This window comes from Xiphophorus couchianus, chromosome 5 (assembly GCF_001444195.1).
Source record: "Xiphophorus couchianus chromosome 5, X_couchianus-1.0, whole genome shotgun sequence".
NCBI lineage: Eukaryota > Metazoa > Chordata > Actinopteri > Cyprinodontiformes > Poeciliidae > Xiphophorus > Xiphophorus couchianus.
Window position 1 is genome coordinate 4,307,820 of NC_040232.1, and position 12,585 is coordinate 4,320,404.

Here is a 12,585-nt window from a genome sequence, read left to right on the forward strand (position 1 = left end):
TGTTTGAATAAATAATTACTCAGAATAAAAGAAAAAACAATGATCAGTGATCCTTTTTCCTATTTACCGTGTTTCAGTAAACTATAAAGTATTTTAGCTCATTTCAAAAGGTGGCATATAAATAAGTTTGACACAGATCTCGATAAATCTTGACTCTCATATTTTTGTTAGTAAACAGCAATCTTTGCATTAAATGTACAACTAACTGTAATTTTGTCTTTTGTGGTTAAGAGAGATCTGGTCATAAGGATGGGTCCTATTTATATTTGGAAGTCAGAATTTCTTAGTTTCAAGTCAGAAGAATCATTTCAAACACCTGTGAAGTCCAAGTCGTGGACTTGAAGAGCGAGACCGAAGACTCCTTCATGGTGGCTACATGTGTAAAAAGTTGTGCACTTGAGTCATCAGTTAAATGCAAACAGTTGGAACAACAAACTATGTTCGAACTCGGGTAAACGACTTCCACCTTTTCTGGCTGATTTCACTACAAATGTGCACAAAAAAAAAAACATTCTCAATTGAAGTGTTTCAATTACCGTGAATAAGAAATTAAATTAAAATCACATGTCAATAAATTTGTTCACATGATAAGTCATAACAAATCATGTCAGTAAACAGTTTTGTGAGATTATATTCATATTTCCGCTACGGCAATAACATAGTACGAGTTAGCCGTACTACGTTGTAACAACCAGTTACAACCAGTAGTAACATCCGGCTGCTGGTCATGTGACTCATGATGCAAAAAAAAAAATTTCCATTGCAGTTTTGCGAAATACATCGATTACCATACGGCCAAATACCACTTCATTCTTGCTCAAATTTTATTAGACTTTTTTTGAAAATGTGAATTTTTTCGAAATCCCCATTAAGCAACTTTATTTTTGTAATTTTTATTTGATCAATTCAATGATTAATGGAAACTCAGGTAGTGTGTTTCAGGAGTAGTCTGTGATTCACCCGATCACGAGTTTAAAAACTGACATCATCGTCTGGGTTTGGCCAAATTGTTTCTTAGGCATGAAAATTTGACAGCATGTAAATTATATCTGTCATGATTGTGACTTTTAACAGGTGGAAATAATGTTGTTAAACCTGCCTGACCTAAAACGGGCAAACTTTGCTCTGATTTGATGTCAGACAGTGAGAAACAGAGAGAACAGAAAAATAGCTTGTTATTGAGAGTCATAACTAGATGTTTTGGTCCTGCAGTGTGTTTTTCTACATGCTGTACCTCCAGGAGGCTTACGGGAAGAGGCAGGTACGCTGAGGGAACCACCAGCACCTCAACAAGCTCACAACAGAGGAATTAGGTTTCAAGTCAGGTGCAGATTGAAATGGGCCAGAGATCAGTCAGCCTCCGAAGGTTTCCCCTTGAAACGACACAACGTCCAGAACATGTGCATGTTTTCCTCCGCTGCTGCTTTGGATCTCAGCAGTTCAGCTCCTTCCACATTTCTCCGAGCTTCAGTGCCCTCTGCCCTCCATACACATACCCACGTTATTAACCGGTGTTACACAGGCTGGCAAGCTCATTAAAATAATGGGGCTGTCACTGTGCTGCCATGAATTGCAAAAGCGGAAATCCTGCTTACCCACTACCTCTGTGAAGGGATAAGGAGAAGCTTTGGGAGACATGCTCGGAAAAGGACCGATCCCTACAGGAAGGCGAGAAAAAAAAAAGACCAAGAAGCCGGTCACCAGGGTCAAGCTTCCAGTTTTTCAACATTCTCAAAAGTGTTGGAAGTTATCGTAAACCTAAACCACTCCCAAATTCCTCTGCTTGACTTTCTTGTGGTCATTAAAGTTCTGTAGAGTTTTTTTTTAAAGGTTTTTGTTGGACTTTGGATGATTTTTTGAGCCCAGTTCTTGTACTGGACCAGCACATTGAGAAGAACTTAAAGGGGTGGTATCATCTGCTTTCCAGCCACATAGTATCGTTTCATAGCACAATCTATGTTACCTTCAGTTTTTATTTAAAAAATGCTGTATATATCAAATATATCAAACATGAATTAAAAAAAATTCATTTGTAATTTAGCGCCTTGAAATTGGACTTCTGTCTCTTTAAGGAGCTCCTGGTCTTTCTGAAACTCCTCCTTCAGAAAGTCATCGTCACATGGCTCCTCTATTAACCCCTTAAAAATATTTTTACCAGTGTAACACTGAGAAGTAGCTGGCATAATGAGCTCAGCTGAAGCTCAGTGCCACCAGGTGTTTGCTAACTGCTGCTGGCTAGTCTGAAGGAGCTAAGTGGGGGAAGCCTGAAAGCTTAGACACTGCAGCTCAATGGAAATCAAAGGTGATCCGTTTAAAATTAGTTTAGTTTATAATTTTCTAAATTGCACAATTGTGGTCAATGCAATAATTTGACTCCTGTGAATGCTGCTGTGAAAGGTGAGCATATTTCTGATCATCAGTACTGGAAAAAAGTACAACTCAACTTTTTCTTCGCTCTGCTGCTGCCTTAAGTCAAGTCAAGTTTATTTGTACAGCACATCTCAGCAACAAGGCAGTTCACAGTGCTTTATATCATATAAACATCCCAGAGTCACCAATTGTCAGGCGATAAACATCACATTTTGCCATCAGAATCACACCACAAAAACATAATTTAGTCACTTAGAAAACTGAAATAATGTTATAGATTTTGCTCCTTTTTATTCTGTGTAACACACTTCTATCCAAGCTATCTTTTATCAATGTTTCCAATAAGTATAGCTAATAAAGCCTCTGTGAAATCTCCTACATTTTTAGTCGACGTCAAATTGACTTTTATCATGTCGACCTTGACTTTAAAACATGAAGCAGTGAAGGAGGGCCCCTATTGGACACAAAAGAGTTTCAGACGAGTTAAACTTGTTTATAAGTAATCAGACTGATTGGTTTATGGATATTAAGGTCAATTAAAGTGGCTGATATTTGCAACAATGTTGTTCAAGACTTTAGCATAGTGCAGTGGATCCCATTAACTGAATGACCTGCAGTTACTTGGATTCAAAGCATTTAGAAATCACCAGAAACTTTTATTCTGGTGAAAACACAAGATTAAAGGTGGAAAAATAAAATACCTAGCGGTCTCATTATCTCTGATAATAAGCGACTTTTAAATCCAAAGCCACTGGAAACCATCGCAATACATGGTTTTGATACTTGCAGGAAAGCCGCTTTTATCCAGTCGGCAGGCTGTTGCTGTAAATACTGCTTTTGTCGTCGGACGCCGAGGCTTCCTGACTAATGGCCAACAAGGCAGTAATATCAACAGGGTACCTGCACCGCAGCGCTGCGTTCCTCGCTCCCAGCAATCTCTAAAGGGATTCTGAGAAATCCACTGGTTACATCACAAAATTCAGCGAAGCACAGCGACTCCACACAAACGCCACTATGCATCTCCTTATGAGAAACTCTGCAGCTCTACGGGCGAAACAAGATCTCTTTACATAGTCAGGTTTCTGCAGGCTGTTTGCTGGATAAGGAATGAATGGAACTTTTTTGGTACAATTCTGGAGAAAAGTTTACATACGCCAACCATTTTGTTCAAACTTTTCAATGAGTTTAAATTTACACCTACGGGACCAAATGTCTGCATACATTCAGCTATATCTTGGATGAAATCTTTAATTAAGGCCTGGTGACGTCTACTTGGTGATTATGACTGACTTAAGCAGGTAGATCTTGTTTTCTGGGTTAATCTAATGGTGAGAACAATCAGACATTCCAAGGAAATGTGTGACATTCTGAGAAGAAGTCTTTCTAAAACAGCTGCAGATTCAGAAATCATCAATTCAAGTTATTCTAAAGCCTAGTTCACACAGCAAAACTTTTATACCGACCTTTGTCCAAATTTCCACTTCCGACAATCTTAAGACATAGTCCACCGTGCGTGGTGTGTTAAGAGTGATCTTGTCCCCCAATTCAATTGTACACTCACGCATGAAAATGGCTGCAATCAGGTGCACAATTATACTATCGTACATCTTTGAAAAGCAGAAGCGGAGCCTCCTATACAACCAACAATAATGCAAAAGGCCATTTCTGAATAGTAAGTCAAAAATAAAACCCTTGTCTTTTCCAGCAGCCATTGTACAGAGCTTAAATGTGCTTGAGCTCTGTTTGGGTTGCTAGGAAGCAGTTGGAACTGTACCGGGGTTGCTAGGTAACTGGCTTGGGTTCGCTGGGGTTGCTAGGTGAGGGACAGTACCTGCTTATTTTCCAGACACCAAAAAACACAAACTAGACCGTAGACATTATTTTGAATCTGGATATTAGAGAAAATCCCAAATAAATTCCAACTTGTGCATCTGATTCTTATTTTTAAAAATTGTTGAAGTTTTGTTTTGCATAACTATACAACCCTGGAAAAAGAACAACTAAAATAAGAGCCCAAAATTAACATAACCGCAATGCATATTGCATACTGGGCTGGAAACCTCTGAGAAGAACTGGTTATTGGTGGCCATTGTGTTCACTTTCTGTCAAAAAAGATGCTTTACAAATCAAGGAAAATCCCACGGTCAATTTGATTTCCACAGAGCGAGTTAAACCTGATCCAAGAGGCCGGAGCGGATCGGGATGGGGGAGTTCCTGGAATGTAAGGAGCCTGTGTCAAATCTAACTCAATAACAAAGCTGATTAAATAAGAATGAAATAAGCAACACTGAATTATGCTTTGAATATCATGTAAAATTCATAAAACTTCTAAAAGTAAAATAAAAGTGACAAAAAAAACCTTGCATACCTGCTTTTTGCGCTGTGTCTGACACTTAGCTATGAAAAGTCAGAGCAAGCTGTTATATAGCGATGAGAGCAGCTACAGGTATGAAAGGATTTCCACTGGTGGAAAATCACCAGGTATATTTCAAAACCGCAGCTGCATAAAGCTGATTTTAATGCAGATTTATGGAAGCCTTACTTGTTAACAAAGTCAAACAAAAATCTCTGAGCAAAAACAGCCACTAAGGATTAGAATCAAAAGCTTTTTCTGTATAAAAACATGTTTTTCTTCCTCTCTTTATATTGTTTTACTCTGCTGTAACATATTGGTTAGGGTTGTTGATGCACATCTCTGAGGTGCTCCCGTCATCCCAGGTGGGGATCGGCGGCCCAATCCGACTTGGCAGGTAAAGTTTTAGCCTGTGAGGGAAGCCGCCTGAAGATTTACTGGCCTACTGACACGGAGAAGATAACTTGGAAGTATCAGATTCGCTCCATCCATGTGCGGCGTGAAAGGCAGCCATTGTACCAAATCTCCGGCAGAGATTAAAACCTGATATGTTCTCCAACTCAACTTGTCTGATGACACAGAAGGAAAACTAGTAGGAACTAAAAATCATTGTACAGTGTTAATGAAATTGCACTCCAGGAATTTGCAATGCAATTAAAAATATGTGCATAGATTGCTTTTTACAACTTTGCACACATGTAACCTTTCTGCAGAGTGTTAATGGATAATGATTCGGCTCTAATCTTTGATTTACTTTTTTCTAAAGGTTGCTCATGTTTCCCGCAGAGACCAAAACTGCAACTGATCATAATTTAAATGTTTCAGCAAGAGACATGGTAAAACGTCTTTGTGTCTCTCTCGCTTTGAGTTTTTCTCTCTGTTTTTGCTTTTATTTTGTCTTCAGGTGTTGACCCAATTTTCTTTATTAACAGACGCAGAGGTCAGTCCTCCCTGAGTCGGGTTGTACACTGCAAAAACACAAAATCTTATCAAATAATTTTGGTCTCTTGTGCAAATATCTTAGTACACTTGAAATAAGACAAAACTAAATTATAGGCAACTTTTCAGCAAGAACTAGAAGCTTGTGTTATTAGTGAAAAAATCTGCCAATTAATACTTTTTCATCAATATTAAGGAATTATTGACTTAAAATGCAGCCAGTCTTACCATACGTTTAACCAGTGTCATAATTTTCCCTCATAAAATTACCATTTTTAAACTGTGTTGCAGAATTTTTTAAATTGTTTTTAAGTTCCTAGAATTTCTGTGAAACAAAATAAGCATATTTGAACTATTTTAAACTTTCTTTAAAAACATTTAGGCACATAAGTAGTCTTGTTTATATCTCCTCTAAGGTTTAGATTTTATATTTTAATGAGCCTTTGACAAAATTCATTTGTGCCCACAAGTTTGGCCAATAAATTCTGATTTTGAAGAATTTTAATTGGACATGTTTCCTGTAAAATGGTATAAAATCCTTAAACTTGAAATGAACTCCATCTTTTATAATCATATTCAATACCTGAACGCTGAAAGTCATTTTTGAAAACTTATAAGTTTTTCCAGACCTGTAAAGAAACCTTGGACGTTCTCGAAGAAATAATTATTATTATGCAAAATTCAATATTATGCATCTGTTTGCAGCCATTTTGGGGCGAGTTGGGGGAAAGCAGCAGCTTATTTGGATTTACTAGACTAAAAAGTCATTATCTAAGCATGATTTTGAGAAAAAGATGAAATGAATATGTTTTGTATAGGCCATAGACCTATCCTATCCTAAACTATTCAAGGAAGCAGAATAGGTGACATTTAAATCACATTTTCTCTGGGATTTTTAGGCTTAGATTTACAGAATCTAGAATAAAATCAGTTTGCCTGTAGAAAACTGCAGTGACTATCCTTGGACCTAAAGAGGAACATTCTGGAGTCAGCTTCAGTTATTACAGATAGAAACTAGAACTCAGGCCTGAAATCTGGATGTAGTGATGAACTCTGACCTGAACCTTCAGTCACATAAAGACAGTTACAAAGTCGGCCTCCTATCACCTGAGGAACATTTCCACGATTAAAGGACTAATGTCCCAGCAAGATCCGGAGAAACTCATCCATGTGTTTATTTTTAGCTGCATTGCTTACTGCAACATTATCTTCACAGGTCGGCCTAAAAAATTAGATCCAAACTGCTGGTGTTGGTGTTTTCAGTAAAACCAGGAAGATAGAGAACATCACCCCAGAACTACAGTCCCTACACAGATAACAGACTTTAAAATACTGATGTTAGTTTATAAATCAATGAACGGCTTAACGATGTGCTGTTGTCATAGCAACCTTCCAGCCCTCTGAGGTCTTCTGGTTCTGGGGATGCAGAGCAGAACCAGAACCAGAACCAAACATGGAGAAACAGCATTCAGCTTCTATGCACCACAGATCTGGAACAAACTTCCAGAAAATTGCAAAACAGCCGAAACACTGAGTTCCTTTAGATCAAGACTGAAAACACACCTGGTTAGAGTTGCTTTAGAAACATCATAAGTGAAACATTAATCAACATTTTGATTTGCAACGACGGAACTTGACAATCATTGACTTTGTATTTTTTGTGTTTTTATGATGTAAAGCACTTTGAACTGCCTGGTTGCTGAAATGTGCAATACAAATAAACTTGATTGATTGATAGCAGCAGTGCAGGTGTATTGGCTGAGCCACCTTGATGCCCACTGCCAGCAGTGAGGAGCCCAACAACAGGCGCAGCTGCAGCGCTGCTATTCCAGGACTTGGGAAACTGGAAACCACTCGGCTCTGGTTTCAGCTTTCTATAAAAGGCCCTTTCGCATGCCGAATGCACGCCGACACCGGATTCAGGATACGGGTCCATAATTGCTGTCAGACATTTGAGATTCTTCACCTTTACCCTCGGCTGACGAGGCGGTCACAACCCATTTTACCGGAGATGGATCCGATTTAAGAGAGATGCTCTGCTGAAGCAAACACAGAAATGATGCAGCTTGCTGACCGAATTTCACAGAAGCTCTGATGTTCATGAGAAAGTGTGGAAGTTTTTTTTTTGTGTCTGGTAAGTTTCCCAGCAGCAGGCGACTTTCTCCTGGAGTAAGAGGATAAACATTTTCGTTCCGACGAGTCGAGAACGGAGGACGAGACGTTTGTTCCTATGGAAACTAAAACGCAGATTTCTACAGGATGTAAAGATGCTCACCTGAGTAAATATTCAGACTTTCTCCTACATGTTAAAAGGCATGCAGAAAAAAAAACATTCTAGTAATTCACAATTCCTGGAAATTGTGAATCAGATCAAAATGCTAAAAAATGTTTTATTTTAAAATAAAATTAAGTTGTACGTCTTTGTTTTTCCTTCTTGTGAGAATACTGCATATCACATTGCACATCAACTTGTTTTAAATACTTCTTTGATATTCTTTTATTTAAGAACAACACTACTGGTAGCTAAGCTAACATTAGCCTCCTAGCAAATACTGGTATTTATTTATTTTTCTTAATTTGGTTAGCTTTATATAATATTTTCATTTCATCCAATTAGTGCATATAAAACAAATATTACAAACTACCAACACTTATTTTTGTTTAAATCTAAACTGTTGGAGTTTGGTGGAATCTTACAGAATTGCTTAAAATAAACGTTTTATTTCTTTACACTGTATTTTTCTGTTGTTAGTCACATAATTTAAACAGAATCTCTAGATTGTTTGAACAGAAAAATTGATTTCTGAATGAAAAGATCTGCAGATATTTGGATCTATTTCTTTTCCAAAATTTACAATGCATGTGTGCAAAAAAGCTGCTATTTCTTCCACTTTTTAAAAAAATCATTGTTTCCAATGTTTTATCATTGTTTTAACATGCATGAAAGTCTAAAAATGTAAAACAGTCCCTGAATATCTTGAGCACAGACCTGTAAATCCCACGCACTGACCTGCTGAGGCCCTCCGTGCTGCTAGAGAGGCTGAAATCGACATGTGGGGAAGCGGTTCTGGAAGAGTCCGGTTCTGGCAGAGGCGACGTGTCCGTAACCTCTGGGCTTGGACTCGTCAGCTCTGAGGTCAGCGGTAAAACTATTGGTATGGAGAAGGACCTTATGCTGGGCGACCCTTGAGGCTGTCTTTGCTGACGAGCGACTTGAGGCATGCCGTCGTTCCTCTCCTTCCGAACCTGATTGACACAGAAAAGTTACATTTTTAATGCATTGCAAGGTATATTTCACAAAAGAAAAACACTGAATTTCTTGGTATTTCATATAAAGTTTGCACATGAGAAGCTCCAGAGAAAGAGAGTTAGAAAAAGAGGAGAGAAGAGCAGTAAATGTCAATGGTTAGTCAGGTTTCTGTCTTACCGTTCTGACCCTGAGTGGGTATATATTGCGTGAATTTCCAACTCTCGTGTAGGAAAAGAACCGTAATCTGATCACAGCAACATTTTGAAAGTTTCCTTTCTGCATTTTTTGGGATCACAACCAAAAGAGACTTAAAATACACCCTCTTAGGATGATAAAGAGCTTTCTCCCCCGTTATCGTGTCTGCAGAGCTCTGATATTGCTGCACATTAAGCCCAACCAGCGGCTACAGAGGACGAAATAGGTTCGACACCAGCGGCTTAGCCATCGATAATGCTCTCCGACATCCAATGCTAAAAGGCTCGTCTGCAGATAAACAGCTCGTTGCTGAATTAAAAGGCTTACGTTTTTGTTTTCCTCGCACCAATTATCAGAAAAGCGTTTCCATTTGGGTTGTAATTTAATGGCTTGTTTGAAAAAAGAAAAGAAAATCCATCAACGTAGCGTTAATTCAGACATCCAGTCACCTAATGGGGGGCTTTTTCCAGCATAATTAGTAGCACAAACTTCTTTAGCTGGACCTGGTATGGATTTTGGCCCCTGGAGCTTTTGATTGATTTGGCTCCATTAAGAGAAAACCAAACAGGAAAAAAAGCAGAAAAGAGTTTGGACATCAGCTTGTTTTTGGGAGGGATAGGAGTCTGTGTCATCACGGGAAAGAGGTGCCATGGAGGAAAAACAGGCGATGGAAAAGATAAAGATAAGGAACTGCTGTTACAGCAGATTTTTATTTTAGATCATGTAAAAATGCACAATGCATCATCCTATTAAATGATTTAAAGGTTTGTTTTCCAGGTATAGGATGCAGGTGTGGATATTCAGCTGAAAAGCAAACTACGTTTTGTCTGAATAGCAATGACTAGTCTTTTCTTTTCATTTCCAGTTTCTGGCTCCTCACTGTGATTGGCTCAGTCAAAGCAACAACAAACAGGAGGTCAAAGGCCAGATGGCGAAGAAATCTGACACACCAGGATGAAAAATGTGACCTGGTTTCTAAGTCATGTCACTTTAAGGTGTATTTGGAAGAAAGAATTAAAAATCTGTAGTTCAAAACACAAAGACTGAAGATAATTCAACAAGGTAACAGAGCGACAGATTGATAAAGAAACTGTGTGACTTTGGTCAGCTTTCGTTGTTTTTAAAGTGCTCTATCAATACATTTTGACTTGACCTGACCAATGACTCTGTGACCTCTGGTGTCATCCAGGAGGTCAGCAGGATGATAAACATGGTCATTACGTTTTCGCACAAAATCATCCTCAAATGAGATTTTAGCCTGCTCAGTTCTGCCTATTTTCCACTTGCACATGAAAATGGCTGCAAGTAGATGCGCAATTATACAACTGAACATCTTTGAAAAGCATAAGTGGAGCCTCCTGCACAAGAATGCAGCAAGTGGTTTCTGAATTGTAAGTCAACAACAAAACTCTTGTCTTTTCCAGCAGCCATTATACAGCAAATACAGCAGTAAAACCAGCTGACCAAACATGTTGGGCCTCTGTTTGGGTTGCTAGGTAATGGGGCAGTGTGACATAACAAACAGGAGGTTTTTTCCAGACACCAAAAAATAACTTATTGCCAAAAAACTACAGGGTCTTTTTTAAGGAGTTTGGGCTGTTTTTAGAAGCAGTAGAAACAAAATGTGAATTTTGTATAACAGATCCCCTTTAAGAACTGATTTTACCAAACATGTTTGCACTATGTGACTGGAAAACACATAACACTGCTCTTTTCATAGATATTATGTATTGATGTATTTGGTGTTTAAACTATTAAAATAGGCAGTTATAAGCATTTTTCAAGGGGGTTGTAAATATTATATTTAAATATTATTATTTAGTTGTTACACTGCACTGTTGAATCGCCTGATTGCAAACTTTTGTATTTTTAGGGATTGCCAGCTGAAGGAGCTGATCATCTTCCCTCAGCAGATATTTTAAGCATGTCATCATACGTGAGACAGCATTGTTTTCATCTCTATAGTGACAGTTTTCATCTCTATAGTGACAGTTTTCATCTAGTGACACCTTCCATGACTTGTTTTGACACACAAATCTGCAGTAAAAGCTACCATAGAAAGATAATTTCAGTCTAAAAAAGGGAAGACGTGCTTAAGAAGTCAACAGGATTTTACACACCTTAAAAAATTGCACTACTGACCTCCTGGAGCCCAGAGCTCAGTATCTAAAACATCAACAGGTTTTCAGTGAGTTTTCGTCTACAGCAGCTGGAAGCTTTTGTAAGGCAAACTGAAGTCTGTGTTTTTCTCTTTCTGCAGATAATTGAGCTCTTGTTTCCTTTATTGAATCACGTCATGTGACCGAGGCCACGAGCATCGCAAGCCGTCTGACAGACGACCTCAAGGCTAATCAGCAGCGAGGAGCCCCAGCAGATAAGAAAGAAGAAAGCATTCAGAGGAAAACCGCCTGATAAACATAAAGCTAGTCAAAACTGACAGATTTATTTTACACACCTTTGTCTTCTTTGTCTTTGGGGTTTTGATGCAGCTTTTGTTGAGATGTTTCATGTCTTCAAGTGAATTTAGAAGCTCAGTCTTTAGAAATCAAGAAAGAAAACAAATGTGTCATTTGTAGTGCTTAAAAAAATATGTATTTTTATTATTCATCATAAAAGTATCACAAATTTATTGCATTTTAGGGTGCAAGAAAGCATGTTGGGACTATGAATAAGGTCAACATGTTCTCCAGGGCTAAGGAATGGCATGAAGTAGATTTAAATCCGCTGACTGTTATAACATCTATAGGCTTATAGAAACTGAACTTGACTCCTTACAGAGGAAATTTTCCAAAACATGTCCAGGACGCATTAATCACGTCACACAGATCACATGGCTGGGTTGTTATGGACTACAACCCAGCCACGTAGGATGTTTTTGAAGTTTCTTAAAGTAAAAACATCAACACTGTGTTACACGTCATACACAACGCGATAAAATAATCAGAAACAAACATAGTGGATAGGAAAAAAATCTACACATTACTGTAAAAATGGACAGTTTGTGATTCGAAAAAATAAGACCATGATACACATTTAAAGTCATATTCCATCATAGACACAGAAGAAAAGTCAAGTTTTATTAATCAGCTTTAATTATTTAGTTACGTTTAGCAAATATGAACATTAATTATAATGAATCTGAATCAAATAACTGACAATAAGAATCAACTGGAATGTAAAACACAAAATCTTACCAAGTATTTTTGATATAGTTTCTAGTGCAATAAAACAAAACTAAATTACAAGAAACTTTTCAGCTAGATATACCGGCATGTTTTAAGTCAATAATAGTGATAATATTAATATTGATTAAAAGAAAGTACAAGTTCCACTGGCAGATTATTTCACTTCTAACAAAATATTTTTCCCAAGTGAAAACTAAACTAAAATTGCTTGATAAGATTTTGTGTTTTTTCAGTGCATTTGTTGTGAATTGATGCTATATAAACAAACTGAGTTGAGTTGAAGCTAAATTCAG

The 12,585-nt window shown here is 37.8% G+C and overlaps 1 protein-coding gene across 7 annotated transcripts in view; it reads right to left on the reverse strand.

Annotated features, from left to right (window-relative positions):
• The window catches only part of fam13a (family with sequence similarity 13 member A), a 76,251-nt gene that overhangs the window by 39,221 nt on the left and 24,445 nt on the right, over window positions 1–12,585 (reverse strand). For all 7 annotated transcript variants that reach the window (XM_028017595.1, XM_028017592.1, XM_028017596.1 and 4 more), the window contains 2 exons: window positions 11,563–11,643; window positions 8,673–8,908 (listed from right to left, as the gene is read on the reverse strand). In XM_028017595.1, the coding sequence (XP_027873396.1) occupies window positions 8,673–8,908; window positions 11,563–11,643 (317 nt within the window). The remainder of the gene's footprint in view (window positions 1–8,672; window positions 8,909–11,562; window positions 11,644–12,585) is intronic.